Raw genomic sequence first — 27493 nt, forward strand, 5'->3', positions numbered from 1 at the left:
TATTGTTCTGTGCGTTCAGTAATAATGTACAATACTGAAAAATGTGAGTGGTAAAATGGCTATACACATGTAATGTGTAAGAGGCCGTGTTGATGAGTCTCCCTGAACCATTGCACACTTCCCCTTATATATGAAAAGATCAAAGCAAAACACCAAGCAATCAAATAAAGACACAATCATGGAAAAACAGTATAGATCAGTATAGATCCTGCTTGCATTACCTCTGTAAGAAAATCACAGTGGATTGACCTTTGTATCTGGCTGGGTGCTGACCCATTGGTATAGGCTTTTGCTTCAGCTGCGTATACACTCCCTTGGCACACTGTCTGCTACAGCTGCGCATACACCCCCCTGGCCCACTGTCTGCTACAGCTGCGCATACACCCCCCTGGCCCACTGTCTGCTACAGCTGCGCATACACCCCCCTGGCCCACTGTCTGCTACAGCTGCACATACACCCCCCTGGCCCACACAGGGTGTGCTGAGGAACATAAGTGTGTGTCCAGGAAACACTCTGAAGCAAAGCCTCCCACTGAAAGCTTGCATGAAAAGAAATGCAGGTTTCAAAGTGAACTCGGTGTGAAACCACATCCTTAATACTGCTCTCACTCTTCCACTCTCATTCATTTAGTCTTCTAGTAGCAGCTAAACCATTTTTTAATGAGTTTGGATTTCAGACAAAATTGAATATCCTGTCGGTATGAATCTGTGGTGAACATTTGAATCACAGAAACACAGGCGTGTAGGTTAAAGGCACGTAATTATTTCAGTACCATCAGCTAAACTGCCATGCAATGAACCAAGTGCACACCTGCAAATGGGAGTTCATCTCACAATGTGGTCTTTAACTTGTATTCACTGATTGCTTGTGATTTCTCTAAAAGGTAGAATGTACTATTTTGTAGTAGTATTCGGCCTCTTGTCTCTTGGCATCCTGTTATGAACTGTTTTAATTCAGTTTTTATAATTCTGTATATTATTATTTTTTGTTCCTCATAAGTCTGTTGTAATCAATCATCATAGATCACTTCAAATAAAAGAATACACCTTCCACTTTAACTACATTCCATCTCCACAGTAAAATGTCCACGTTAATTCAACTCCAACAGGGTACATGTAAAAAATAAATTCATTATTAATTAAATGCATTATTAACTTGGTATATTTAAAATGAAAGCCAGGTGAACTTAATTGTAGGCCATGTAGGTTTACCTGGCTTGTATGCATTATCACTAGCTAAGCAACGGTGAGCAACAGTGGGCATTTCATAAGCAACTGCCAGCGGGATAAGAGCTATTGTTGGTGCTGATACCTGTATTAACTTTTCTGTGCTTTCTATGCTGTACAGTATATTGGCAATTCCATATATTGTGTCATACAGAAGTATGACACAATATATGTGTATGAAGTATGAATAAATTGAACCTGTCTACTATCCTCTTTAAATATAGTTTTTTTTTTCATACAAAATAAAATATGTAGACAGTTACCAAGGTACCGTGTGGCAAACATCATTCTGAGTGGCACATACAATGTAAAATCTCAGCTAATATGCTAGCCAACTAGGTTACAAATGGAAACAATTTGAAAATTATATTTATTTATATTTATTCGACATCATTGACGTTTTCAAGGCAGACCTATAATTAAGTAACTTACCTACATACATACACTGTAATTTATTTATTCAGCTTATATTTAATGATACTGTATTTATAAAATTCATTTTATATATAATAGATAATTAAAGAAAATATGCATAATTGAATTATTTTTCTCAGCAGCGCAAGTAAGACCTTAAATGGGTTTGAACAAATTCAAGTGCAAAACAAAGAAACACATAAACAATTAAATAAATAAGTGTTTCTATTTACGCTTTAATCTGCAAGCTGCGTAATGTCGCCTACAAATTGTGCAACTTAATTCTATGTTTGTCAAGTTGAGGAGTCCTGCTTAAATTCAGTCATTTAAAAATAATAAAATTAATTCATTATGCAATTTTGATCGTAATTTTCGTTTAAATGCGTTGAACTACTGTTAAGGAAAATAATGAAGCAATGACATTTCCGCTGAAATACCCTCAAAATGAAAAAACACTCTTTCGGATGTCTGCGGCAGACCTGTTCCGTAGCAGAATCATTATTTAACGTTGCTATTGTATCGCCCTCTGGCGGAGAAAGAGAACCACTATAATGCATCAGGACAGTTCTTTCGCGAGGTTAAAAAACATGTTCGGCATCTAGAATTTTATCTCAATAAAACTGAAATGTACAATTTAGTCATCTGGGAGACGCTTTCGGCCTAAGTGACTCAAAAACAATCTCTCACATAGTAAGCAAACACCACTAATGATAGGCGAAAAAAGATCGGGTTCCACAGTCAACATACATGCCTCAAGTAAGATATGGTTTAGAATAATAATAATAATAATAATAATAATAATAATAATAATAATAATAATAATAATAATAAACAGTGATCTAATAATTACTTAAAATAAATTAGGCCTATTATGTGCAAATACAATGTGAATCATATTTTGGTGTGATCATTCAGAATAATTAAAAATTTATTTCTGTTGTCTTGGACGGAAACAGAGACAGAAAGTTTGATCAGTTCCCTGGTTACATGCTGCAACGGTGTGATATATTGCGAGGTTGCATGTTGCCTACCTTTACATATTTTAACATTGGCTTATTGTCACTGATTACTTATAATGTAATTAGAAAAGGCTGGTAGGCTCAGCTGGAACTGTGCGGGAATATGCAGCGTCATGCGCGACTGAAACACAGTTGCCTGGGATATATGCACTGCAAAACATTAGCCACAGAGGGTGACAACACAGGTGACTGCAGAATTTCGACGCCATTGAAGCACGGGCCTGTTTCTTTTTTTTTTATTTGCAACGCACATCCTTGTTTATAATTGGCCCGCATGTGTCAAATGGAAGTCTGCACCAATCAGAGAAGAGTGCGCATTATTTTTTGAAGAGAAACACAACACAACACAACCCCGCGCTGGCCACGGATTACCATCTTCTTAATTGATAGCAGAGAAGGCCAATGGGGGTGTGCCGTGATTGGCGAAGGCCAATGGAAGTGCGTAACGTTGTTGTGGAATGACATCACGGCCAGAAGATGAAGGTGCAGCGGCAGCCATTACTGGCGGTTCTGTGATGATCAAATCCAAATAAATATTGGCGGAAAACCTCCATGGCAAGGACTACTAGTTAAATTGTGAGTATTGGTATTGTTGCCTCAGTCGTAATTCGAAGCGGTTATTCAGGCAAAGACGTATTGTGGCAGCTGTTAGAACAAACGTCCGAAAGGCTCTAAATTCAGGTATGAGACTAGCATTGCATAGCTGCTACATTGGTTTATTTAGCTAACTAGCTACACTCAAGTAGAAGAAGAAAAGCTAGGTAGCCGGATTAGCTGGCAAGCTAACGCAGCGACACAATACAAGCTGCCTGCTAGGGGAAAAAGTTTACTTAATCTAGTGTTCGTCCCAGTCTATGATTCATTCAGTCAGCATAGTGTAGCTATACTGACAGCTTGGGATAAACTGAATACCGATAGCGTGGTGTTAGCAAGCCGGCTACTTAATTAGCTAGCCGACTAAGTTGGGGAAATGGGTTTATGAGTTTAGCGGGCTAACCGTAGCGAGGGACCTGTGATCTCGTCCTATGACCACACATCCAGGTAAAACTTTAAGGGATATCTTTTTTGGATACAAACTAGCAGTGTGATGTATAACTGTTATTTCCTGTAATGTCACTGAATTGCAAGTAACTACATAAAACTATTAATCCCACTACTCAGAAAACAGCTTGCAATCTACGCTAAGTAGATATATTTTTAGGTTGCAAGACAGTATTAGCTGGCTAACCGCGGACAGTCCAGGGAAGAAGTTCTGTAGCTAACGTCAGCTGTCCGACTAATGAAAAACTTAGGTGATGAACTGAAAGGGAACAATATGAGATTTTAACTATGTCATGGAAAACATGTGTGATACCGTTGGCTAGCTAACATTGTAGCTAAATGTTAAGTTACACGCGATGACTGCAGGGGTTGTACACTGTTTGTTAGCTTTTAGTTCACAGTACTGATCGTGTGTGCACGCTGTCTAGCGACCCGGCCAATAATAACAATACCGGGCCCCTGTTGTGCTGAAGTGACCTTAATAAGGCTTATTAACGGCAAAAATGTTACACTTCTTTCTCTTTCTGTCTCTGTCTCTTCCTCTTCCTCTATTACCATTTTTGTCTATCATGCTTCTTCCTCCTATGTTTGTGTAAGTTACATTATAGTTGTTTGTATTGGTGAAGTCTGGCCTGTAATGCTGCTAAGCTTTTGCTTTTGTAGCCAAAGGGAGTAGTAGTTAGATTGACATTCAGGATTGTCCTAATTAAGGTGTTTTGCCTGTCCGTCAGATTAGCCTGTGGTGTGTTTGTGAAGCAGCCTTATACATTAAAAATAGAAGGCTGAGTTTGTCTTGTTTTTACCTAGAGTTGGAGCAGTATGACCCAGTAGCAGTGAGTAGCGTTTGAGCAGTCAGTGCAACAGTATGACCCAGCAGCAGTCAGTAGCCTTTGAACAGTAAATGTAGCAGTATGACCCAGCAGCAGTGAGTCGTGTTGGAGCAGTATGACCCAACAACAGTGAGTAGTGTTGGAGCAGTATGACCCAGCAGCTGTGAGTAGTGTTGGAGCAGTCAGTGCAACAGTATGACCCAGCAGCAGTGAGTAGCGTTGGAGCTGTCGGTGCAACAGTGTGACCCAGCAGCAGTGAGTAGAGTTGGAGCTGTCAGCGCAACAGTATGACCCAGCAGCAGTGAGTAGCGTTGGAGCTGTCAGCGCAACAGTATGACCCAGCAGCAGTGAGTAGCATTGGAGCTGTCAGTGCAACAGTATGACCCAGCAGCAGTGAGTAGCGCTGGAGCAGTATGACCCAGCAGCAGTGAATAGTGTTGGAGCAGTATGACCCAGCAGCAGTGAATAGCGTTGGAGCAATATGACCCAGCAGCTGTGAGTAGCATTGGAGCAGTATGACCCAGCAGCAGTGAGTAGCGCTGGAGCAGTATGACCCAGCAGCAGTGAGTAGTGTTGGAGCAGTATGACCCAGCAGCAGTGAGTAGCATTGGAGCAGTATGACCCAGCAGCAGTGAGTAGTGTTGGAGCAGTATGACCCAGCAGCAGCGAATTGCGCTGGAGCAGTATGACCCAGCAGCAGTGAATAGCGTTGGAGCAGTATGACCCAGCAGCAGTGAATAGCGTTGGAGCAGTATGACCCAGAAGCAGTGAATAGCGTTGGAGCAGTATGACCCAGCAGCAGTGAATAGCATTGGAGCAGTATGACCCAGCAGCAGTGAGTAGCGCTGGAGCAGTATGACCCAGCAGCAGTGAATAGCGTTGGAGCAGTATGACCCAGAAGCAGTGAATAGCGTTGGAGCAGTATGACCCAGCAGCAGTGAATAGCGTTGGAGCAGTATGACCCAGCAGCTGTGAGTAGCGTTGGAGCAGTATGACCCAGCAGCTGTGAGTAGCGTTGGAGCAGTATGACCCAGCAGCAGTGAGTAGCATTGGAGCAGTATGACCCATCAGCAGTGAGTAGCGCTGGAGCAGTATACCCAGGCATGAATAGGTTGGAGCAGTATGACCCAGAGCTGTGAGTAGCATTGGAGCAGTAGACCCAGCAGCAGTGAATTGCGTTGAGCAGTATGACCCAGCAGCAGTGAAGCGTGTGGAGCAGTATGACCCAGCAGCTGTGAGTAGTGTTGGAGCAGTATGACCCAGCAGCGTGAGTGCGTGAGCAGTATGCCAGCGCAGTGGAGCTGGAACAGTATGACCCAGCAGCAGTGAGTAGCTATTGGGCAAGTGTGACCCAGCAGCAGTGAGTAGAGTTGGAGCTGTCAGCGCAACAGTATGACCCAGCAGCAGTGAGTAGCGTTGGAGCAGTATGACCCAGCAGCAGTGAGCAGTCAGCGCAGTGGCTCTTTCAGCATGTGGAAGCGGTTGTTTTCTGGGCTGTGCTCAGGGTCTCCTGTGTCACCGTCTGCTCCTCGCTGTCCGCTCCCCTCTGTCTGCTCCCGCTTGTGCAGTCCTGTCGTGGTGGGACTGTGTTCCCTGGTGATAAGGGGTCCCGGCAGACCGTATGCCGAGTCGGCTCTCCTGCCGGCATTGGCCTTGTTTCTGGGGGTGCTCGGCTCGTTCTGTGGGCTGGGGGGAGGCGTTCTACAGTGGGGGGGGCACAGGTCTCGCTCGTCCACTGGGGCTCGGCTCGGTGCTGGTTAACGGGTCGACCCAGACCCGGCATGGCGTGGTCTGCGGGCGTGCTCGTGTGTAACAGGGTTGGGATATGGGGCTCCATGGTCGGGAGCATATCTGTGTTGGACCCGCGTTACGTGTAGCAGGTGTGTGGAAAGTACCTGCCCTTCCCCCCCCCACCTTCTGTCTGCGCTGCGTCAGAACCAGTTGGTTTCGGGCAGTGCTGTCTTTGTGTCGGCTGTGGGCGTTTCGGGTCAGTAGTAAGTAATAGTGGTCTATGGGCTTTTCTGCTTGACAGTAAGGGGTGTACAGCTGTCATCTGTAGGTGGGATGCTTTAGAGAAGAAGCAGTCACGCCACGCCACGTGACAGCTGCAAACCAGTGTGACTCAAAACCACTGTGTACTATCCAGTGCGTACTGTGTACTTTCGATGAGCTGTACGCGATCGGGAGGCGTTGAAAGCTGTGTTGGTGCTTTGCACGTGAGCATCGATGCTTTTTTTATTTCCTCGTGTCGCAGCAGTAAAAGGGAGACCCCTGCTCGGTGTCTAATGGACCCGGCACCCGTAATCACGAACCCCCAGCCCCCCCGCAAGAAGAGGCCCGAGGACTTCAAGTTCGGCAAGATCCTCGGAGAAGGCTCCTTCTCTACGGTGAGCGGGGCTGTGCTCCCCAACCCCCCCCCTCCCCCCCGCCACAAAGCCGCTGTAGTTTATTCAGCCGGAGGCTGCGAACGCAGCCGTGTGTCCAGGTAGCTTTAATTGCTAGCGCTTCCTCGGTAACCTTTCTATCGGCGTTAAGGTGAACCGCGCCGCTCCTCCCTTCGGTTTTGGTTTGTTTCGCCTGATAAATGACTTGGCGGTGCTCGCTAGTGCGATCGTTCTGGGTTTTTCCCAGTCTTGGGGTGGGACAGGCAAGAGTCGTTCTTTTTTTGTTTGGGTTTTCTTCTAACGGACAGTTTTTTTTTTTCCCCCCCCTCACAGGTTGTTCTGGCGAGAGAACTGTCGACATCAAAGGAGTATGCAAGTAAGGCCTTTGCGTTTAAACGTTAGCGTGGACGCTGCCTAACGAAGAGGCCAGCGCCATGCTGTGATGCGAGACACTGGTGTCAGTAGAGTGATGGCGTGGGCGTGCGTTTTGTTAAACGATTGGCCTGAAGTGTGACCATACGTATGAAAGTGAGGACACGCCACGTTTAAACTTCGGAACAGCTGCTTCGAAGCCCGTGCTCTGTGCAGAATGTCACGGGCTGTTCCGGAAGTCTCCCGGCGATGGAGTTCCTGCTCTTATCCAGAGCGACTTACACAACTTTTTTTACATAGCTTTTACATCGCATCCATTTATACAACTGAAGCAATAGAGTGTTACAGTTTGTAGTCCTAAAACCCGGAAGTAAGTTCTCATTTTTGAGCCATGGCTTCCCTCGTTCAGATTCCCAATGCTTTTTTTTCCCCAGAGGGATTGCTTTTTCTGCCGAAAATAAGGTCTGTGGTCAACGCAAGCCTAAGATAGTTTCACGTTAGCTTCAACTCGTTAGCAACTTACTTTTTTAAAGCAAGTAACGGCTTTGAAATTCACGGTTGAGATATTAATGGGTTTAATCTATCTCATAGAACAAACGTGAAACCCTCTTAGGCTTACGTTCACCACAGACCTTATTTTAGGCAGAAAACGAAATCCCTATGGGGAGAAAAGCATTGGAAATCTGAACGAGGGAACCCACGGTGGAAGAAACGTCCAGGTTGGCCTACAAAAAGACGTCATCACTGTGACACTCTATTCGGGTTAAGCACCTTGCTCAAGGGTACGACGGCAGCGTCCTACTTGGGAATCGAACCTGCGGCCTTTAGGTTACAAGACCAGCTCCTTGCCCGCCACGCCGCTCGGCCGCCCTCTCATCCTGCCGTTTTCTCCTTCCAGTCAAAATCCTGGAGAAGCGGCACATCATCAAGGAGAACAAGGCCCAGTACGTCAAGAGGGAGCGCGACGTCATGTCGCACCTGGACCACCCCTTCTTCGTCAAGCTCTACTTCACCTTCCACGACGAGGAGAAGCTGTGTATCCTTTCCTTTTCCTTTCGGACGGGCTGCCGAAAAAAGGGCGTGGCTGGGGTGGGGGGGGTGGGGGGGCGGGCTGGACGCGAACCCTCGCCGCAATTCTGCGTTCGGGTCGTCGAACGTTCCTTGACCCTCGTGCTCTCAGACTTCGGCTTGAGTTATGCCAAGAGCGGGGAGCTGCTCAGGTACATCCGCAAAATAGGCTCTTTTGACGAGACCTGCACCAGGTTCTACTCGGCAGAGATCGTCTGCGCGCTGGAATATCTGCACGCCAAGGGGATTATACACAGGTGAGCGCACAGAGCGTTAGGGCTGCCGTGTGGCCTCTGTCTGATACTGCTACCGTTCATAATTCTGCTTTTTATTTCATTTAACTGGAAATTGTATTAAATATTGCTCAAAAGCAACAAACATTGGTTTGTGAATTAGGCCAATGCTAATGTGGTGCGTTTCTTCGAATCCTTGCGTACTTCCTCATTTTAATACTTGTGAGTTTTTTTTCTCCTCTCAGGGACCTGAAACCAGAGAATATTTTACTGAATGAAGAGATGCACATTCAAATAACGGACTTTGGGACCGCAAAGCAGTTGTGTCCGGACAGCAAGCAAGGTACGCAATTTTCTTTTTCTTGCTCTTGTGATTTTGAGGTCATTTTTTATGTGTTACGCTACTTTTCAGTGTGCTACTCCAAAGTCCTCCATGGAGCACAGCGTTGGTGCGTTTTTAGGCCCGTGTACGGGAGTCAGTGTGCAGCCCATTGGACAGTAACGGCTCAGACATCCCGTTCTCTCTACAAGTGGAGTATCTTGTCTCTGGCAGTTCAGGTCTTTGTTTTTTTTTTTCCTGACTCTGGCTGTTCTTCCCTCCGCAGCGCGAGCGAACTCGTTCGTCGGAACCGCGCAGTACGTCTCTCCGGAGCTGCTGACGGAGAAGTCCGCCTGCAAAAGGTACGACGGCATTCCGTTTTCTAGAACGTTCTCTCCGTCGTTTTTTTTTTACGAGTTAAACTCGGAATAACTCTTAATTCGTCGTCTTGTGCTTCAGCTCAGACCTGTGGGCTCTGGGCTGTATAATCTACCAGCTGGTGGCAGGACTCCCCCCATTCAGAGCCGGGTAAGTGCCCTTCGCTTTTTCGCGAAATTCTTTTCTCGTGTGTGAATTTCCTCTCGGCCTCTGTGAGCGCGGTCGAATTGTAGTTTCAGCTGCGACGCGATGTCAGCGCTGTGCAGCCTGCAGACGTGGGCCAGAAGGCTGCGGGTTTTGGGGCGCGGGTAACCGCGGAAACGGACAGAAATCAGCCCCTGCTGATTTCCTGCAGCGAAAGTCGCAACGACCTGCTTTAGAGCAGCCGCTGTTTAGTGAAACCAAAGACTAGAAGGACGGCCTAAAAATAATTTCTTATTATTATTTATTTTTTTATTTTTAAGGACTGTGTGAAATGACCCGGAAACGATAGCGGAGGCGCGTGTGACGTGTTTGTATAGAGTATGCCCGGAGAACTACAGAAGCCTGGTCACATGACCGGGCCACCACCTGGCAAAATAACAGGGGTGCCACTCCTCAGGGAGCCCCCTGGCAGACCGACACGCCGCCGTGCCCGCCCACCACCTCCGTGTCCTCAGCCCCCCCACGGCCGTTTGAGGGGAGGGCCAATAGAAAACGCTGAATCGTTACAAGTGAAAATGCGCGAGTGACGTTCGGTTTTGATCCCTTTCAAATGTCTCTCTCACCAGAAACGAGTACCTAATATTCCAGAAGATCATAAAGCTTGAATATGAATTTCCGGAGAAGTTCTTCCCAAAAGCGAAGGATCTCGTTGAGCAGCTGTTAGTAAGTCCCCCTCGTTTCTCATTATTATTACAAATCTTTGTGACTCTGTGTGTTTATCTTTTCATTACGTTACATTACATTACAGGCATTTAGCAGACGCTCTTATCCAGAGCGACTTACGCAACTTTTTACATAGCATCTACATAGCATCCATTTATACGTTGTTGGTTATTCAAGATATTACAGAAAACAAGTAAAATGACCGCTATCCCAGGAAGAAGCAGATCAGAAGTTCGTAGTAAAAACAGGAAGATTTATTACTAAGCCGGCTACGGGAACAACTCAGCGAGAAAGTTAAAAAAAGTACCGGTGGGTAATTGGATTTATACTGGAGCGCTGCCTCTGATTGGTGATAAGAGGCTGTGCTTCCTTCCGATTGGACCATTCAAATTCAAACCCAGCCTATCTATTCAAACAGGTTCCATTCACATTGAAATTGAAATACAACAGGGGGGCTCGCCCCCCTCCCCCCCCGGGACCCAGCAGAAACTTCCCAAACGCAGAATACACAAAAATGTCTGTTTCCCAACAACATATACTGAAGCAATGCCGGTTAAATACCTTGCTCAAGGGTGCAGTATAATGTGCAGGCTGGCCCAGGGACTGCTGATAAACATAAACATTCGCTAACTTTACTGGACACGCTAACGCCTGGGCTCAGAACTGTGGACTGTCCCTGTGAAAACATCTGGGATCATTTTTCAGCGTTGTCTGTGCTCGCGTGGGGCTGGAGATAGCCGAGTTTCTGACGGTTCGCTTGCCTCTCCTTCAGTCTTTGAACCCCTCGAAGCGGATTGGCTGCGACGAGATGGGCGGGTACAACCCCCTGAGGGGGCACCCCTTCTTCGAGAGCATCTCGTGGGAGAACCTGCACCTGCAGACGCCCCCCAGCCTCACCCCCTACCTGCCCGCCATGTCCGAGGACGAGGAGGACTGCTACGGCCATGTGAGCGGGGCGGGGCGTCGGCCGTTAGGTCATGTGACATATTTGGGTGGAGTGGGTATTTTGGCAGAGAGGGTATTTGGGTGGAGCAGGTATTTGGGTGGAGCGGGTATTTGGATGGAGCAGGTATTTGGATGGAGCGGATATTTGGGTGGAGTGGGTATTTGGGTGGAGCAGGTATTTGGGTGGAGCGGGTATTTGGATGGAGCAGGTATTTGGATGGAGCGGGTATTTGGGTGGAGCAGATATTTGGGTGGAGCGGGTATTTGGATGGAGCAGGTATTTGCGTGGAGCAGGTATTTGGGTGGAGCAGATATTTGGGTGGAGCGGGTATTTGGGTGGAGCAGATATTTGGGTGGAGTGGATATTTAGTTGGGGTTGACGGTCCTCTCTGAAATGCCTGTCGCTCTCCCTGCCTCCGCAGTACGACGACCTCCTCAGCCAGTTCAGCAGCCTGCAGGTGGAGCAGTCCGGCTCCTCCCGCTCGCTGTCCGTGCCCGACAACGCCCCCCCGCAGAGGTCCCGCAGCAACATCGAGCAGTACGTCCACGACCTGGACAACAACGCCTTCGAGCTGGACCTGCAGTTCTCCAACGAGGAGAAGCTACTGCTGCTGGAGAAACAGACCAGCAGGAACCCCTGGTAGAGCCCCGCCCCCAGCCTAGCCCCCTCCTTAGCCCTGCCCCCATCCCACTGTCATGGGGACAGGAAGGCGGGAGCCAAAACATGTTTGTGTGAGAAGTCCTATCAGGCGTCACGTGCTTAATTGATCGTCGTCATTATCTCTGTAATGACCATAACATTAACTCAGCTAACAGGGTTGGTTGGCCCCATTTATGGCTGTAGAGTGGCTCTGTCGCCACTGATTTATTTACGCAAGCGTGCGCTTGGTTTATTCATCCCTGCGTAAAGCTTTGACCCTAACAACACCTCGGTCTACATGTGAAACCTGGGAATGTCTCACACACACACACACACATACATATAAAATAAATTGTAAAATTGTTACATTTGTCCAATTTACTTCAGATTTTACCTAATTTCTTTGTCATTTCTTTTCATTTATTAAGGCACCAATTTGTAGAGAATAATTTGATACTGAAGATGGGGCCGGTGGACAAAAGGAAGGTAGGCTTAAATTCGATGAATTGCCATCACTTACTCAAAATGATGCGCTTTGAATCGCTGCTGTTTGCAAAATGAATGCTTCTGTGTGCGTTTATACATTTCAGTTTTTAAAGTCATTGTAAGCAGTTTTGTGTTGCATTTTGCATATATACAGAAATTAAGCACAATCAGGACCATAATGCACATGGGGGTATTTCTGACTATTCAGAGTGCTGTCTTGTTTTATGCATCATAGACACATGCACCCAAGGCCCTCCTGGCACCCCAATCATAGACCGTCTTATGTACTGTGTGAGGACCGAGAGCTCATCAGGTGATCACTAGGCCGACCAATCCCAAGCAGCGGCTGACCTGCCCGCCCAATCAGCACGCGGGAGGTCTTTGACACAGCTTTGCCAAGCGCCTCCTTTTGTCTTAGATTTAATTTCTTGAACACCTTACAGCACCGACGTGGCACTGCACAGCACGTAGCCGTCAGGCTTGGATAAGAGCCCTGCAAATACATTTCTGAACAGGTTTCAGGAAGTATTCACACACAGTCGTCAAATGCAATTGTCTCGGTATTATTATCCCCCAATGCAAATGTGCTGAGCATTATTAGCTTACGACCAATGTGAATGAATAGCAATTTCAAAAATATGACACAGTGTAAATTATTGAAATGTTACCAGCAGTAATTAGTACATGTTCGTATGTATCCTAGCTAGACTTCATGCTTCCTATTTTTCTGACCCACTCCCCAAAGGATTTAAATTTTCCTTGCTGATCGGTTGGGGAAATTAGTAAAATCTTTCGGTAACCGACAGAAAAAAACAATTACACCGCCACGACTGCTCGTATATTATTGGGTAATGTTACGGTTGAATGCACAGTGCTGTGCTGAAGAGACTGCTCACGCCGCCTTGCAGAGCTCTCACTCTTTGTAATAAAATTCAACTGAAACATTCCATAAATCGTTGGAAGGCTTGTGCTTGTACGAGCGTGTACGTGTCCTGTACACAATTAAAGTGGCATCAATCAAATCAGAATTAACTGAAAGGAGTTACGGCAGCGTAAAATGGTTTTGCGAATGGCCGTTGTAAATGCCTACCCCGCTTTCTATTTGCATGGTTATTTTTCCATTGGGCTGTTCAATACAATAAATAACCACTGAATTTTGAAAGGGACACCTTTACTTGTTATACCAGTGGTAAGATTCTATATTTATTCCATGTTTAGTAGCAGATATTGATAGTGGAATGACATGGTGTAATTCCCCAAAAATTCCTGTTTTTTTTTTTTTTTTTCACGTTTATTTCAGTATTTCATTGTTCATGAGAATGATTGCAGATTTGAACAGTGTAATTCATTGTTAGTTGCAGATATCTGGATGGTGCGATGCTTGGAGCCATTCAGAAATCCGTATTGTTGTTTTCTTTTAAGTTACTAATGGGCTTGACATATCTGATACTCTCATGTGTTCTTCAGTTCTAGATGGGCTGAATTGCCTGTTCTCCTCATTGGTGTTCTTCAGTTCTAGATGGGCTGAATGCTGTTCCTCTGTGTTCTCAGTCTATGTGAAGCCTGTTTCTCTTGTGTTCTTCAGTTCTAGATGGGCTGAATGGCCTGTTCTCCTCTTTGTGTTCTTCAGTTCTAGATGGGCTGAATGGCCTGTTCTCCTCATGGTGTTCTTCAGTTCTAGATGGGCTGAATGGCCTGTTCTCCTCATTGTGTTCTTCAGTTCTAGATGGGCTGAATGGCCTGTTCTCCTCATTGTGTTCTTCAGTTCTAGATGGGCTGAATGGCCTGTTCTCCTCATTGTGTTCTTCAGTTCTAGATGGGCTGAATGGCCTGTTCTCCTCATGGGCCATTCAGTTCATCTAGAGGCCTGTTCAGGCCGGTTCTCCTCATTAATTCAGGTTAGTTTTGTTTTAAGGTGAAATTCAGCTCTAGTTTTTTTAAAGGCTGTGCCCGCGTCTGCTCCAGGGGCTGTTCGCGCGGCGGAGGCAGCTGCTGCTCACCGAGGGGCCGCACCTGTACTACGTGGACCCGGTCAACCGGGTCCTGAAAGGCGAGATCCCCTGGTCCCCCGAGCTCCGCCCCGAGGCCAAGAACTTCAAGACCTTCTTCGTTCACACGGTAACGTATGACTGTGGCCTCACCTCGGTGTCAGGCCCCGCCCCCACGCACATCTGTCACACTGTTACTGGCTTCTGGGGGGGTGGGGGATAGGGGCTCTGTGGGAACACTACTCGCCACTCTGCATTGGTTGAGTCAGTCGTCTTGTTATGATGTCGGCTAAAGTTGATTCACTGCAGTTCTCTAAGACAGTTCCCACTGATGACTAAAACAGTACATGAAATGTATGTTACAAATGACAAATACTTAATTTCAAATCGAGTAGGGGAAAAAAGTTTCGTTTATTGTGCATATTGTGCAAGAATCGACACCCATCGACTGCGTGTTGTGCAAATGGCTGTGCATCCTGTGGGTTATTTGATTTCTGATATGAATCATTCGGGGTAAAGACTTGTTCAGAGGATGCCTCCTATGTCTTGGTGATGGATCTTTACACCATAATGCAAAAAGTAAACTTTTGCTTTTGGCTTTTAAGGTTGGTTTTTTTTAAATGTTTCAAATTGCGTGTTACGCAGAGAAATGGGGCTGTAACGCTGACTCTTCCTTACAGCCCCACAGGACGTACTATCTAATGGATCCCAGCGGGAACGCGGACAGGTGGTGCGATAAGATTCAGGAAGTGTGGCGAAAGATTTACCACAAGCACCAGAACGCCGGTCTGTAGCTGTAGCCCCAGCGCCTAAGAGATCTACCCGCCCTCGCTGTGACAGGACCCCCCAGGACTGGGGGCCTCTGCCACCCCCCCCCCCCAAACCAGCCCTTCCTCACCAACTTTGACACCACTTTTGTGTTTAGTTTTTTTTTTTTTTTTTTTTTTTATTTACCAAGGCTGGCTTCAGAATGTCAGTTAATGATAAATAATAATAAATATAGCAAAAAGAAGGGTAATGGAAGGGTTGCTACTGCTTTGCCTGCTTTATGTGCTTTTACTGACGATTCGGACACATGTCGCTTGCGTTCGTACGATTCAGATGCATATCGCTGAAGTTCGGACAATTTAGATGCATATCGCTCACGTTTGGACAGAATTCAGACATGCATCTACATGCGTATCGCTCTCATTCAGACGATTCAGACGCGTGTCGCTCTCATTCAGACGATTCAGACAGGTATCACTCTCATTCAGACGATTCAGACGCGTGTCGCTCTCATTCAGACGATTCAGACGCGTATCGCTCTCATTCAGACGATTCAGACGCGTATCGCTCTCATTCAGACGATTCAGACGCGTATCGCTCTCATTCAGACGATTCAGACGCGTGTCGCTCTCATTCAGACGATTCAGACGCGTGTCGCTCTCATTCAGACGATTCAGACGCGTGTCGCTCTCATTCAGACGATTCAGACGCGTTCGCTCTCTTCAGCGATTCAGACGCATTCAGACGATCGATGCGTACGCTCTTCGATTCAGACGACGCATTCAGCGACACGCGTATCGCTCTCATTCAGACGATTCACACGCGTTCGCTCTCATTCAGACGATTCACGCGCTCTCATTCAGACGATTCAGACGACGCTATCACGATTCCGCGATCGCCTCATTCAGACGATTCACACGCGTATCGCTCTCGTTCGAACAGAGGGCCTGGATCCCTGTCTCAGTGTAGCCACGTATGCTTCACTGGGACTGATGCAGATTTCCTCACACACGCATCCAGCTTGTCTATAGTGCGCAGCCTTGTGGTCAGGAGTGGGGGGTGGCGGGTAAGGACTTATTTCCGGTGGGTTTGTTTTTTTATTTATTCCGCTTTGGGTCCTGTGAGCGGTGGCTTGGCTTTCCTGTTCATGGGTTTACAGCGGTACTTCAGTTTGGCGCGTTACCCCCGTTAAACGGCAGGACTGACTTGGCGGAAGTATGAGTCGGCGGCTGCGGTCGCTCGGTCTGCCGCGGGTTTCTACAACTTTGGCAGGGGGTCTCGCCATCAAATCTGGCCTGGGAGTCAAAAGCACTAATCTTGTATGTTGGGGAGAGCAGTGGCTTTTGGAAGAGGTCCTCAGGCTGGGTTGCCAGGTTTCCAGGTGTGCCTCCGTACACTAGAAGCATCCTCACGCAGCGATGTAATAAAGCGGGTTCGGGTGTCCACAAAAGACGTTTCAATCCAAATTTAGCAAGTGCAGGATGTGTTTGTTTTACTCTTGCTAGACTTTTTTTTCCCCCCCCCTTTAAATCAGGTCGGCGACAGTCGGTTGCATTGTGTATTCAACAGGCTACTCTACCTGGTTTGTAACCGGTCAGAACTGTGATGTACAGACGACATATTGCTGAAAACTGAAGCAAGTAATGCAATGATATTAGGACACACTTCTTTTGTATTTCTATTCTTGTTTCAGGTTATTTTGCTGGCTATTGTTTAGCCTCTAGTTCATTCTGTGTTATTTAAATTTTAATATATGAATCATGTTTGGTTTGAAGTCATGTTCAGGGGCCATGTTGTGTATGTTTTGAGATGTAAAGCCTTTGAATGTGATTAATTATTGTAAACTATAATATTTTTCAACTTTTGTTTTTCTTACTTTATTATATAAATTTTCTATTTGGTCAGTGATTTAATCATATTTGTCATAATTTAATGAATCTGTTTATTTTCTTTACCATCATGTGTGAGCTAGATATAGTCGTTGATGGAAGAAAGTCCCGTATAATGATTGGTCGTCCTACAATAAACGCATGTAGGGTTTTAGGCATACAATTCCCTTGAGTGTCCTGTCTGTTTGTACTCCATCCAATGTGTGAAGAGGTGCTTACTGCTTTTCGCAGAGCTCCCAGGCATAGACTCTACCTGTCATGAAACATAGCATTCAACTACTAGATATACTTTTGAATTGGAATGTTCACGCACTGCCCTCTGCTGGTCAGTAATGCGAGGTGCTGTAATTTTGGCGTGGTGTGACTGCAACTTAAGTGTGTTGAAACCAGGTCCTTGGTTAAACATGTTTTTACTGACTCCACTCTGGCGGCTTTTGTGGGCAATATAAGAAAAGACATTGTCCAGTCAGTAGGGACCCATTTACATGACAGTTTCTAATGTCACTTGGTCAAAGACACAGGTACAAACTATGAGAATGTAGCTCAAGAAGAGATGTAAATGGTAAATGGACTGCATTTATATAGCGCTTTTATCCAAAGCGCTTTACAATTGATGCCTCTCATTCGCCAGAGCAGTTAGAGGTTAGGGGTTAGGTGTCTTGCTCAAGGACACTTCGACATGCCCAGGGCGGGGTTTGAACCGGCAACCCTCCGACTGCCAGACAATCGGTCTTACCTCCTGAGCTATATATATGTAAATATTTCAGTCATATTAATGGCTTTCTCATTGCAATGCTCCTCGGTGTTGTTTTCCTTTCAGCTGAACTGCAACAAGGAAGGCCTAAGAAATGCCCCCTGTGAGTTTCATGTGCCACATACTTAATTAAAAGTGCCTCCTTTACCTGGATTCTACTTGAATACAGCTATGCCTATAATGGCTTAGGCAACCATTAGAAATGTAGCTTGTGTAATATGTTTTTATAACCTAACTGATATATGGAAACCAAAATGCATAGTATTGTTTCATATATCATTTGCTTTGATACAAGCTTACGCTTGTACTCCTACACACTATTTTTCCATCCATGGACAGATTTGAATTGTGCTGACTGCCTCTTGTCTGTATTTATCCTCTCCTGTCTATAACACACTAATCATTAGAGATGAAAGGACCTACACCACTACAAAGACATGGGTCCTGCATAACAGTTGATAAATAAATAATTGTATGCTAATTTTCTTCCTTGAAAAGTAGTTTTCTCTAAACATAAACCTAAGGGGCTAAAAACAATGCTGTTATTTACCAGATTGTTTTGCACTTGTATGGTTATTTTGACGTGTTTCTTATTCCTAGTGTATGAATATGCTGGATTTGTGTGCATGAACACGGATAAGTATGATGAACTATGCAGTCAAACCTGTATTGATCTGGGTTTGTATGTTCCTGCCAAATCGTCTTTTAAAGAAGTAAGATATTTATAGGAAGTTGGGAATGATTGACAATAGCCTATCTAAGCTGGCTTGCAGGTGCCCAAAATAAATTGTCAGCATGAAACTTTCCTAGATACATTATATAGCCTATTTACTTTAGGGCTCACTGTAGTTTAAATAACTTTTTATCTGATGGAATTGCATAGATTACTTTTGATTTTATTACCATCAAACTTGGCAAAATATTTAATCTAACAGTTAAATGACCAGGCTTTGTGCTAGCTAAGTATCTCTGACAAGCTACAATTATGTGGCAATAGGAAGCCATAGATGTTTATTGAACAACTGGAACGACATGCATCGGCTTAAATTTAACACTGAAGGAATACGGCCCAAGGGGACATTGCGCGCGCTGTTCTGCCGCTCTAGAGCTCGGGAGTGGCACCGCTGTCGCTCGAGGGAGGGAGCGAGGCGCGGGACACTTCCTGCCTCGCGCTCAGTTTCTAGAGCGGAACGGAATGGCAGAGAAGAGCGTCGACTCCAGCGGCTCCGGCTGTTGGAGAGGTCCCGGGCATTCTCCCGGAGAGGGGGCGCCTGGTGCCAGCTCATCTAAATGGGTCCGCTTGAACGTCGGCGGCACCTATTTCCTGACCACACGGCAGACACTGTGCCGCGAGCCGAAGTCTTTCTTATACCGACTGTGCCAGGCCGACCCCGACCTCGACTCCGATAAGGTAACTCAGCGAAACGTTTGCTAACAGGCTACCATAATAGACTAGCGCTACAGGCTTATTATTCATCTAGCAGCAATAGCAGTGTTGCTAAATAGCAGGCACCTTCCAAAGGGTTTGAATTGTATTCCAAGACTTATTTAATTTGCAAACTGTCTGACGTTAGCGTTGCTAGCCAAAGGTAATGAGTGGTTGCTCGCCTGCTAGCTGGCTAGCGTTAACACTAGCCACTTTAGCTCGCTTGCTACCGAATGAGGTGAGACTGCGGATGCTGCATATGGCAGCTCCGTCTACCGTTAGGAGGCGAAGCGACACGCTCCTTAAGCTCAGCACAAACAGCCGGACTGTTGGGTAATTTTAACTAAGCAGCGCTAGCTGTATCTAAGTTAGCTGAATAAATAACGTAGGTTATGCTTTCTAACAGAGTTGGCCTTGTGTATGCTGCTCTCAAATGCCCTCGCTTGATTTCTAGTCAGCGAGCAGTGTGTATGTATCGGTACAGCTTCTGGGTATCTGCGAGTATCCAGCTCGGTTGGCATTATAAATAAAGGGGCGGCGGTGATAACTTATGCAGCGACTAGCGTGCTAGTGTGCAGTTCAGGTGAATTTTCCAGTGGTGCAGTAACATTAGTATCACTGACGTGAGTTTCCGCCAGTCTTGCCAGATAGAAATACTACATTTTCAATAACGTTTACATGAGATCGAAGACTTCTGAAAAAACTTTTCTAAGAATGAGTGCTATCTTTGAACCTAACGGGATCTGTCAGTCAACATATAACAGAAGCGACTGAGAATGCATGAAGCTTTGTTTCCGCGGTACAGTGCCGAGCTGTTGAGCATTCTGCACCGTACTCTTACCTCCTGGGGTTCAACAGCTTTAATTAGCTGAAGAAATGCGAGTCCTGTCATACTTGAACACCCCACGTGTTGGGTCATTCTGACTGTATATGTGCTTAGTCAGGGCTTGACATTAACATTTCAGGAAAGTGGGTCAGATTGTTTATTAGGTGTGTGTGTGCCGATGTGTGTGTGTACGTGCGTGTGCGGGCATGTGTGCCGGTGTGTATATGTGCATGTGTTTGAGCGTGTGTATGCGTGCAGGTGAGCGTGTGCGTGTTTGTATGTACGTGTGTGGCCGTGTTCATGTGTGTGTGCAGGCATGTGTGTGTATATGTGTGCGGGCGGTGCGTTTGTGTATGTGTGTGCCGGCATGTACGTGTGCGGGTGTGTGTGTCTGTGTGTGCACACGTGTGTGCGTGTGTGAGTCACTCATGACTCACTGTTTTTCCATAGTAACTTTAACTCTTGTTTCTCTTTCCGCCCCTGTCTCTCTTTCTCTCCCCCCTCTCTCTTTTTCGCTGCCTCTCTCTCAGGATGAAACGGGTGCCTATTTGATAGACAGAGACCCCACCTACTTCGGTCCGGTGCTGAACTACCTGAGGCACGGTAAACTGGTCCTGAACAAAGACCTCACTGAAGAAGGTCAGTCTCTGAGTTTAAATCCTCCCCCAATTAAAATACTTTTTGATATCTGTGATGATAAAAACTAATATGTACTGTGATGATTGATGTTTAGTTGTTTTGCCTGATACTGGTTACAGTAGTTTTGTCATGATTGATGTTTAGTTACCTGTCTGATGTTTGTTGCAGTCGTTTTGTGATGATTGATGTTCAGTTACCTGCCATACTGGTTCAGTTTTTGGGATGTTGTGTTAATGTGTGCTGAATAGCTGATTGCAGTAAACTTGTCATAATATGATCGTGAGGTCCTGATACTGGCAGCAGAGTTTTCGTGTGATTGACAGTTTAGCACCTGCCCTTCTGAAATGCTGTTTTCCCTCGTGTCAGCATCTCACATCGCCTCCTATAACTCCTGTCGAGTCCCGCTGAGCACTCCCAAACTCCTGTGCATCTCCTCCCTGTCAGCACCTCCCCCTAAACTCCTGTGCATCTCCTCCCTGCCAGCACCTCCCCTCTAAACTCCTGTGCATCTCCTCCCTGCCAGCACCTCCCCTCTAAACTCCTGTGCATCTCCTCCCTGCCAGCACCTCCCCTCTAAACTCCTGTGCATCTCCTCCCTGCCAGCACCTCCCCATCTAAACTCCTGTGCATCTCCCCCTGTCAGCACCTCCCCCTAAACTCCTGTGCATCTCTCCCTGCCAGCACCTCCCTCTAAACTCCTGTGCATCTCCTCCCTGCCAGCAACCTCCCACTAAACTCCTGTGCATCTCTCCCTGCCAGCACCTCCCATCTAAACTCCTGTGCATCTCCTCCCTGCCAGCACCTCCCCTAAACTCCTGTGCATCTCCTCCCTGTCAGCACCTCCCCTCTAAACTCCTGTGCATCTCCTCCCTGCCATCACCTCCCCTAAACTCCTGTGCATCTCCTCCCTGCCAGCACCTCCCCTCTAAAGTCCTGTGATCTCCCCCACACCTCCCATCTAAACTCCTGTGCATCTCCTCCCTGCCAGCACCTCCCTCTAAACTCCTGTGCATCTCCTCCCTGCCAGCACCTCCTCTCTGAACTCCTGTGCATCTCCTCCCTGCCAGCACCTCTCCTCTAAAGTCCTGTAGATCTCATACCCGCCAGCACCTCCTTTCTAAACTCCTGTGCATCTCCTCCCTGCCAGCACCTCCCCCCTAAACTCCTGTGCATCTCCTCCCTGCCAGCACCTCCCCTCTAAAGTCCTGTGCATCTCCACCCTGCCAGCACCTCCCCCCTAAACTCCTGTAGATCTCACACCCACCAGCACCTCCTTTCTAAACTCCTGTGCATCTCCTCCCTGCCAGCACCTCCCCTCTAAACTCCTGTAGATCTCACACCCGCCAGCACCTCCTCTCTGAACTCCTGTACATGTTACTCACTCCAGACTTTACCGTACAGCAATGACAGTGTTAAATTAAAATATGAACTATGATACAAAGTTAAATAATTGCCATAGTGAAAATGACTGGGGAAAAAAGTGCTATTTAAAAATAAGACATCCACAGAGCTTGCAGAAAGATTCAGAGTAAAAGCATTGCGTTTCCTCAAAAGATTCTATTGTGCACTGTTAATTACAGCGCCCTCATCAGGAGTGGAGCCGCGGCGCACTGGTAATCACATCGCCGTTACCAGGGGCGGAGCTGCTGTGTGACAGTCATTATATTGTGGTCGACGTACCTGTCTCACCCTCTCCAGGTTCCGATGAAGCACGTCTACAGAGTGCTGCAGTGCCAGGAAGAGGAGCTGACGCAGATGGTGTCCACCATGTCCGACGGCTGGAGATTTGAGCAGGTAGCGTTAGCCGCAGGAGCCCCTCGTGTGTTTTGCTGCAAATTACCGACAGCGAGTGTTTACGCTGAAAGGATATGAAATGCACAAGCTGAACAATGTTGTTTGCTTCTCTGTTTACTGTTCTCTTCCTCCTAGCTTATCAGCATCGGGTCCTCCTATAACTACGGGAACGAAGACCAGGCGGAGTTTCTGTGCGTCGTTTCCAAGGAGCTGCACAACCAATCATACGGCAGCAGCAGCAGCAGCGAGCCCTCGGAGAAGGCCAAGGTGAGGGTCCCTGTCATCACTCGTCTGTCCGGACGTGCAGTTACTCACACGCCGGTCTGTTTGAGTTCATACTGAAGCAGGTAGCTGTTATTCACAAGCTGGTCTGTTAGAGTTCATACTTAATACTGAAGCAGGTAGCTCTTAAGCAGGTAGCTGTTATTCACCTAGCGGTCTGTTAGAGTTCATACAGAAGCAGGTAGCTGTTATTCACAAGCCGGGCTCTTAGAGTTCATACAGAAGCAGGTAGCTGTTATTCACATAGCGGTCTGTTAGAGTTCATACAGAAGCAGGTAGCTGTTATTCACATAGCGGTCTGTTAGAGTTCATATAGAAGCAGGTAGCTGTTACTCACACAGTGATCTGTTAGAGTTCATACAGAAGCAGGTAGCTGTTACTCACAAGCTGGGCTGTTAGAGTTCATACTGAAGCAGGTAGCTGTTACTCACACAGCGGTCTGTTAGAGTTCATACAGAAGCACTGCAGAGATGTGCAGCACAGATTTGGTCCACCTGCAGCTGCATCTCTTCTGTTCTGATGTAACCTGAGTCGATTCAGTGACCCATAGGTGTCCATGCTGTGCTTTTAAAGGTAAGGCATGTTTTACAAGATGATTCAGATTGTGGCGCTCGTTGGGGGGGCACAGTGTTAGCAAGAGGACTAACTCTCGCTTCTGAATGAGTCATCGAGCGCTAGGCTAACCGTAGGCGCGCGAAGCTCGCGCGACCCCTCACGGGAAAAGGGCCGTCTGCGCGGACGGCCGGACGAACGCTCTCCGTCTCCAGAGCGACGCGGGACTCGGGAGAGGAGAGAACGTGAGCACGGTGCCCCCGGGCCCGGAAGTCATTTCAGACTCACCGAATGAATCGCCGCTCTCAGAGAGCGGAGCACGGCCGCCGGCCAGAGGGCCCCGGTCACGGGGCAGTCACACGGGGACGTGTAGCGTGTCTGCGGCTGACCTGTGGTCTGCTCCAAAGCCTCGTTCTGGCTTTTTGCTAAAAAAGACGGCGGGCAGGCAGCTGAGCAACTCGTCCAGGCTGTGGAATGGGTCCCACTGCGATGAATCGTGAAATGCACACAGCCCTGTGCACACACAGCCCTGGTGCACAAAGCCTGTGCCACACAGCCCTGGTGCACACAGCCACGGGGCACATAAAGCCCCTGGTGCACACACAGCCCTGGTGCACACACAGCCACGGGGCACATAAAGCCCCTGGTGCACACACAGCCCTGGTGCACACACAGCCACGGGGCACATAAGCCCCTGGCAACACGCCTGTGCACACACAGCCCGGCACATAAAGCCCCTGGGGCACACACACCCTGTGCCACACAGCCCGGGCACACACAGCCCTGGTGCACACACAGCCCTGGTGCACACACAGCCCTGGTGCACACACAGCCCTGGTGCACACACAGCCACGGGGCACATAAAGCCCCTGGTGCACACACAGCCCTGGTGCACACACAGCCACGGGGCACATAAAGCCCCTGGTGCACACACAGCCCTGGTGCAAACACAGCCCTGGTGCACACACAGCCCTGGTGCACAAAGCCCTGGTGCAAAACGCCCTGGTGGCACAAGCCCTGTGCAAACAGCCCTGGTGCAACCAGCCCCGGGCACATAAGCCCTGGTGCAACACAGCCCTGGTGCAACACAGGCAGGGGCACAACCTGGTGCACACACAGCCACGGGCACATAAAGCCCCTGGTCACACCAGCCCTGGTGCACACACGCACATACGGGCACAAACCCTGGTGCACACACACGGCCATAAAGCCCCTGGTGCACACACAGCACGGGGCACATAAAGCCCCTGGTGCAACACAGCCCTGGTGCACACACAGCCACGGGCACAAAAGCCCCTGGTGCACACACAGCCCTGGTGCAACACACACGGGCCTAAGCCCTGGTGTTATACTGAGCATGCGTTAGTCCTCCAGTTCACGCAGTCCTCTGCGTGGCACACAAAGCTGTTTAGTGATGTTCATGCTTACCCTCAAGACCAGCTCTATGACTTCAAATCAGCAACCAATTTAGAACAAATTAATCAGCTGCTTTAATTAACAGAGGCCCGATTAACGCTCTACAGTTCTACGGGGGCAAGATTGGGCAGGTCCCTTCAGGTTCCTGTGGATATCTGTATGTGTTTAACGGAACGGGTCGAATCTGCATCCGTTTTTTTTTCCAGATTCTTCAGGAAAGAGGGTCTCGAATGTGAAGGACCAGCGTCGAAACCCTGCGAGGTGCGGGGTGGGCCGGCACGAGCCGCGTCACCCGCGAACCACCGAGGGCGGAACGCGTCGCCCAGGAAACCACCGGGAGGCCGCACTTCCTGCCCCCCGCCCCCACCTTAACCTTACTGCACACAGCCAGCCAATCAGGTGACTGCTCTCATGCCTGCGAATTAAAACTGGACTGGAATCTTTTAATGTGGGTGTGGGTGGGTGTGCGGGAAAAAACGACAGTTTCTTTTCTTTTCTTTCTCAACGGTTGGAGATGGTGTACGTGGTTTCTAAGTACGCTGAACAGAGCTGGAGACTCGGTCATAACTGACCGGTAGTTTACTCAGGGTCTCCTGCTCTTTGAGTTTTGTAGTGTGTTCACACCTTTCTAAGTCCTGAAAGGTATTTAAGAAAAACTTTGCAAATACATATTTATCTTGTGACAGGCAGAGACTTCAGATAGTCAAACGGTGTCAGCAGTCAAAATGGGTAAGACTAGAGGGTATTTGAAGGTAAATAACAGACCGAAACTCGGATTCTGAGGTTTGGGTGGCAGGGTAAGAGCTGAGGGTGGAAAACTACCGACTCTGAGGAGGGCGTGTTCCTGCATGTTAAATTGTCTGCCATAAAAGATGAGAAATGACACACTTCCTTCATGTCTGAATATCATCTCTCTCCTTATAGCACAGAAGGAAATGCTGACCTATTTTTCTAAAGTTACCCTTCTGTTTTGGAAGAGTAGTGTTCTTTTCTGTCTGTGGAATTGGACTCCACAGGGATTTGACTCTATCTTGGTGTTTATGATATAGAGACAAATGGCAAAGAACAAAGCAGTTCCTGTTGTTTGATAGTTCGATAGGTTTCATATACAGAAAAGCATGCTGAATTCAACAGGTTTCTGTTCTGTGACTAGTTTATACACAGGTTATTATATATGGACATTTAATAATCACGACAGGCCTTGTACTTCTTTGGGGTTGACCTTTGATATAATTTTGACAACCTCGTTTGAAAAGGATGCAATGACATGATCTTTATTTGGGAAAGACTGACTTGAAGACTGGTGTTACTGTCTTTTTTCATGTTGAGTGAAATCCTTTCCTGTTTTACAAGACTGCACATGCAGTCAGAGGTTTTGTTTGTGTCTGTATGTGTGTGTGTCTGTGTGTCTGTATGTGTGGTTTGTGTGCATGCGTGTGTTTTTGTGTGTGTGTGTGTATATGTTACATACACAGTTCAAATCACCGCATTGTGCAAGACTTCTGGATAATACTGGTTGACCTTGAACAGAGTACAGCCTGACACTGTTATACCACTGAGCGTAGATATTTTAACGATGCATTTTTTAAAAAATAAACGTCAAGACGACTCGTTGCTGTGGCCAACCCATATATGCGATTCGGTATGAATCCAGTATGTTTTGCTTTATTGATATTTTATTTAAAAGAAGAAAAAAAAAAACAAGACATGTAATAGTGTTGCCTTAGTCCAATGACCAAATCAATGCCTAACTTGTGACAAAAAAAAAGAAGAAGATTATTTAGGGTCAGGGATTATTGGAACACTTTGAAACTATTTACATATCTACACAGCTTTTTGATATGAGTATGTAAATGATTGGTGTCAAAGTGTATTTGGTGCACACATTTGGGTATGTACGTGCATGCGATTTAGTTTCTTAACACAAACACAAGGGCTGTTAATTGTTGAGCAAAAAAAAAAAAAGTCATTTCAGGAGAGCAAAATTGCTTAATTGCCAGACCAAGGCATTGTTTACATTCGGAGTTCTGAAGCCTTCCAGTAAACTCACACACCACTCCTTAGCTTGGCTTCCTGACACATTCTAGAGCGTTTAAAATGCTTCTCACTCAGCCGTTAGCCTTGTGTTCTTACGACGCCCGAAGGGGCGATCGCTTTATCTGCTGCCATGTGGAGCTTGGCTTGCGACCCACGCCCCCATGAACCGGCGTCCCGCAGCGGTCTGCTCGGCTCCTATTGGCCAGTGACGAAGGCTGCTCGGCTCCCATTGGCCAGTGATAAAGACCGGCCAATCCGTAGCCGGTGCCCGGGAAGGGACCACCCACCACATTGGGGCACATTGGAGAAGGCACATCCACCGCGTAGCAATACGCTGGAGAGAGAGAGAGAGAGGCGGTGGGTGGCGGCGGCGGCAGCGGCTGATTGGTCGATCTGGTCTCTGTGTTCGTGTCACTGCAGTGGTGTTCTCTGGCGTTTCGACCGCAGCGTTTACGGTGCTAGTCTACCTCCCGCTCTTCCTGCACAGCGCGGCCTCGCTGAGCTCCACTGTGCCGTGTTTCGGAACACATCCGCTAGCCGAGGTTAGCCTTTTATTTAAAATCAGCCTCTGATGTAGCAGAAAGATTGAACATCTGCCCCTTCACCACAGGCGTTTGTCCTCCTTAAGTGTTGTTCCAGACTTGACTTTTACCTTTATGAATCTGCAAAATGTATTTTTTAAGAACAAACTTGAGGTTTGTTTGTTTTTTATTATTATATTTTATTTTCTGCACCAGTGTATTGCTATTGTTGTGATTCTAATATCCTCTGAAATGTTTTGTATTTGTATATTTAAATTTGTTTATGTGTAAAGTACAAGATATACAATTTTAAGTGGGTACACTGAATAAAATGGAGATACTGGTTTTAGTCAAATAAACATACTTTCATTTAGAGAA

The 27493-nt window shown here is 47.1% G+C and overlaps 2 protein-coding genes across 6 annotated transcripts; both read left to right on the forward strand.

The window, feature by feature from the left end:
• Window positions 1-3104: 3104 nt before the first annotated feature.
• On the forward strand, window positions 3105-15648 carry LOC135242851 (3-phosphoinositide-dependent protein kinase 1-like). Of its 5 annotated transcripts, none has more exons than XM_064314112.1 (14): window positions 3105-3236; window positions 6786-6918; window positions 7249-7291; window positions 8186-8323; window positions 8468-8612; window positions 8834-8931; window positions 9194-9269; window positions 9367-9435; window positions 10056-10152; window positions 10925-11098; window positions 11520-11737; window positions 12166-12223; window positions 14189-14341; window positions 14892-15648. In XM_064314112.1, exons 2-14 carry the CDS (start codon window positions 6817-6819, stop codon window positions 15003-15005), a joined length of 1485 nt encoding a protein of 494 aa, XP_064170182.1. In that variant the 5' UTR covers window positions 3105-3236; window positions 6786-6816; the 3' UTR covers window positions 15006-15648. The 5 variants fall into 5 exon arrangements, with proteins under 5 accessions (XP_064170182.1, XP_064170187.1, XP_064170184.1 ...); XM_064314117.1 differs by having other exon boundaries at window positions 3109-3240; window positions 6795-6918; XM_064314114.1 differs by having other exon boundaries at window positions 3111-3236; window positions 6789-6918.
• Window positions 15649-18450: 2802 nt separating this feature from the next.
• On the forward strand, window positions 18451-27493 carry LOC135242852 (BTB/POZ domain-containing protein KCTD5-like). Its single transcript, XM_064314118.1, has 6 exons — window positions 18451-19033; window positions 20405-20564; window positions 22012-22032; window positions 22204-22307; window positions 22443-22574; window positions 24764-27493. The coding sequence occupies exons 1-6, from the start codon at window positions 18818-18820 to the stop codon at window positions 24791-24793; spliced, it is 663 nt and encodes a 220-aa protein (XP_064170188.1). The 5' UTR covers window positions 18451-18817; the 3' UTR covers window positions 24794-27493.

The sequence above is a fragment of the Anguilla rostrata genome, chromosome 17 (assembly GCF_018555375.3).
Source record: "Anguilla rostrata isolate EN2019 chromosome 17, ASM1855537v3, whole genome shotgun sequence".
Lineage (NCBI taxonomy): Eukaryota > Metazoa > Chordata > Actinopteri > Anguilliformes > Anguillidae > Anguilla > Anguilla rostrata.